Raw genomic sequence first — 3253 nt, forward strand, 5'->3', positions numbered from 1 at the left:
CACGTTTCGAAGTATATATACAATTATAAAAGATCCTCAAACTGTACTTGCTTCGGCAGTACATATACTAAAATTGGAACGATACAGAGAAGATTAGCATGGCCCCTGCGCAAGGATGACACGCAAAATCGTGAAGCGTTCCACATTTTTTGACAAAAATTACGAGAAATTGCTTTTTATTGTAATTAATAAGGAATATATAGTACTTATTAATTCCTTTATATTTTTTTAAATTGATTTTACTACTCGATTTAATTTTTAGAATGTATTTGGTATATAATCTGTGCAAAAAATAAATAAATAAAATTGAAAATTCATATTTTTTGTACAAAAATGAATATTACATATATATAAAATAATCATATAAGATAATTTATATTTAACAATACAATCTTATAATTTAAATGAAATTTTTTTGTTTTAAAAACGTTAATCTTTAAAAACGTCTTCTTATTAAAATGTTTTGTCCAAGTTCAAAATCATCACCACTTTTTGTATTATTTTCACAAATGTGTTAAAAAATTTGTAAGTTTTTCATAATTTTTTCATTAAAAAAATATGTACAATACATTCTTAAATGCATTAGTTATTATCCTAGGATAATATTATCCTGCAAAATCTGTTATGCACAGTTTTTTTTTAATAAATTAAGAATGTGTGCATTATTATACGTATAAAATTTGGATTTTTAATATAATTTTCAATCTCATCGGATCTTCACATATCCGGATCACATATCCATTTGTTGTAAATTTTTGTTGTTATAACAAATTTTTCGAGAGCATTGAATGGTTATAAAATAGGGAATTTCTAAGAATTCGAATATTTCTTTATCCTGCAGCAATCAACATCTGAGAAAAAACTAGAATTGTCCCCCTTCCTCTCGTGTAGAAAATGTTGACCATGCTGCACCACACGGCACCACGCGATGATCAATAGTGTACGGCTATAAAAGTTTTGTGGCATAACATTTTAATGAAATAATTTAATGTTAAAATATTGAAACAAATTTATTCCATTTTATAGATCATTTTTAACGGCCTTGTTATATTATTAAAATTAATATTTAGATATTAAAACGTGTTGTATGAAGTTATATTCCCTTGTTTGCAACATAGAGGTTAGAAGTCTGGAATTGTTTAAACAGTAAGTAACAAAAAATTTATATATTTTTACATAACAAATGATAAAAATTATGGAATATCCTTTGTTTATAAAATATTATTGTTTATAAAATAGTTTAGAAACATTTATGCTGTAAATAAAAAATCTATTGAACAGTTTGTAGGTTAAATGGGTCGCAAAGGAAAATTTGATAAAGATCTTAGTGGTCGTGGAAGGAAGGCAAAGAAACAGAGTGATCCAACATTTCCAAAAGGAATTCTAGGTATGAAAGGTTGTGATTAATTTTTGTTAATATATTTGCGTGAAATATAAAATTAACTAAACCTTTCTATATTATAGGTAAAGAATCTACATTAAGTCACCGGCAGAAACAAAGAGCAAGGAAAAGACTATTGAAGAATCAACAACTAAAAGAAAATGCAAAGAAATTGCTCAAAAAGAAAACTACTGTAGAAGAACAAGTACAGTCAAAAAATGTATGTATTTCTTGATTTATATAATAAAAAGTCTATTATTACTTTTTACAGCTTTTATATAAATGAACTTTGTTTAATTAATTTTAGAGGGAAGATATATTAAAGCAGCAGAAAGAGAAGAAGGAGAAGAAAGTAAAGTTTATCAATGAGAAAAGAGATGAGGTAATCCAATCTGGTCTGAGCTCAAAGCTAAAAACAAAAGTGAAACAAAATAAAAAGAAAACAAAGGGAAAACAAAAAGATATAATAAAAAATGTAGAAAATAATAGTAATAAGAATCACAGTAAAGATGACAAAATTAAAACATATTTTAATAATCAGGTTTCAAAGCTAAGTAAGAAAACCAAACAAAATAAAAAATTGAAAAGCATGACTAATAAAAGCAAGACCAATATAAAAAGTGAAAATTATAATGATAATAATTATAGTGAAGATGAAGAAATGGAAATATACTCTAATAAACAAGTAACCAAACTAGGCAAAAAAGCAAAGCAAAGCAAAAATAAAAATATGAAAGTTAAGACTAGTATAAAAAATGAAAGTTTTAGTATTAATAATCATAGTGAAGATGAAGAAATGGAAACATATTCTAATAAACAAGTAACTAAACTAGGCAAGAAAGTAAAGCAAAGTAAAAAGAAGAAAAATATGAAAGTTAAGCGCAATGAAGAAAGTGAAAGTGATGATGATAATATGTTATTTAACGATGATGACATTGAGGAAGATAAAGATGAACAAATGAATGAAGTGAATACTAGTGAAGATGAAGAACATATGAGTGAAGATGAAAATGAAACAAGCGAAAATGAAGAGAATATGAGCGAGAATGAAGAGGATACGAGCGAGAATAAAGAGGATACGAGCGAGAATGAAGAGGATACGAGTGAGAATGAAGAGGATACGAGCAAGGATGATAATCAATTGCTTTCTGCAACAAAGTCAAAGAAAAACTTGAAGAAAACAAAAAAATTTATGGAGGATAATATAGAAAGTGATAGTGAAGAGATAGTTTCCAATGATGAGGAAGAATCCACCGAAGATGAGCAAATGGAGGAAGATGGAGAAGAAAATGATGAAAGTGATGATGATGACTTACTTCCAATAGAAAAAGCTAATAAAAAACTGAAAAAGAAAAAAGAAAAAGAACAGTGAGTAAATTTTTAATTATTTTTAATTATTTTTTAACTTCCTAATATTAATTTTTTTAACTTAATTCTTTCCATTTTTTTATTAAATAGAAAACTTGCTAAGGAAGAAATGGAAGATATGATGACACATCAAAGTGTATTCTCTTTCCCAAATGACGAAGAATTTACTAATGTTACTAATTTAAAAGATATTCAACAACGAATACGAGACGTTATCATGGTGTTATCAGATTTCAAGAAATTACGGGAGAAAAATAGGTCACGTTCTGAATATACTGAACTACTTCGAATGGATTTATGTACATATTACAGTTATAACGATTTTCTAATGGAAAAATTGATGCAAATGTTCCCACTAGATGAGTTACTAGAATTTTTGGAAGCGAGTGAAGTACAAAGACCTATGACTATCCGAACGAATACTTTGAAAACCAGACGACGCGATCTAGCTGAGGTAAATTTATATCATAAAATTAAATCAATGTTTTATATATATATATATAT

The 3253-nt window shown here is 26.8% G+C and overlaps 1 protein-coding gene across 1 annotated transcript in view; it reads left to right on the forward strand.

The window, feature by feature from the left end:
* The first annotated feature begins 981 nt into the window (after window positions 1-981).
* Window positions 982-3253, forward strand: part of LOC108694284 (25S rRNA (cytosine-C(5))-methyltransferase nop2-like) — a 3332-nt gene continuing 1060 nt past the window's right edge. The window contains exons 1-5 of the mRNA XM_018203673.1: window positions 982-1146; window positions 1282-1387; window positions 1465-1601; window positions 1923-2749; window positions 2840-3212. Coding sequence (XP_018059162.1) covers window positions 1294-1387; window positions 1465-1601; window positions 1923-2749; window positions 2840-3212 — 1431 coding nt within the window. The 5' untranslated portion in view covers window positions 982-1146; window positions 1282-1293. The remainder of the gene's footprint in view (window positions 1147-1281; window positions 1388-1464; window positions 1602-1922; window positions 2750-2839; window positions 3213-3253) is intronic.

This window comes from Atta colombica, unplaced genomic scaffold (genome assembly GCF_001594045.1).
Source record: "Atta colombica isolate Treedump-2 unplaced genomic scaffold, Acol1.0 scaffold12, whole genome shotgun sequence".
Classification (NCBI taxonomy): domain Eukaryota; kingdom Metazoa; phylum Arthropoda; class Insecta; order Hymenoptera; family Formicidae; genus Atta; species Atta colombica.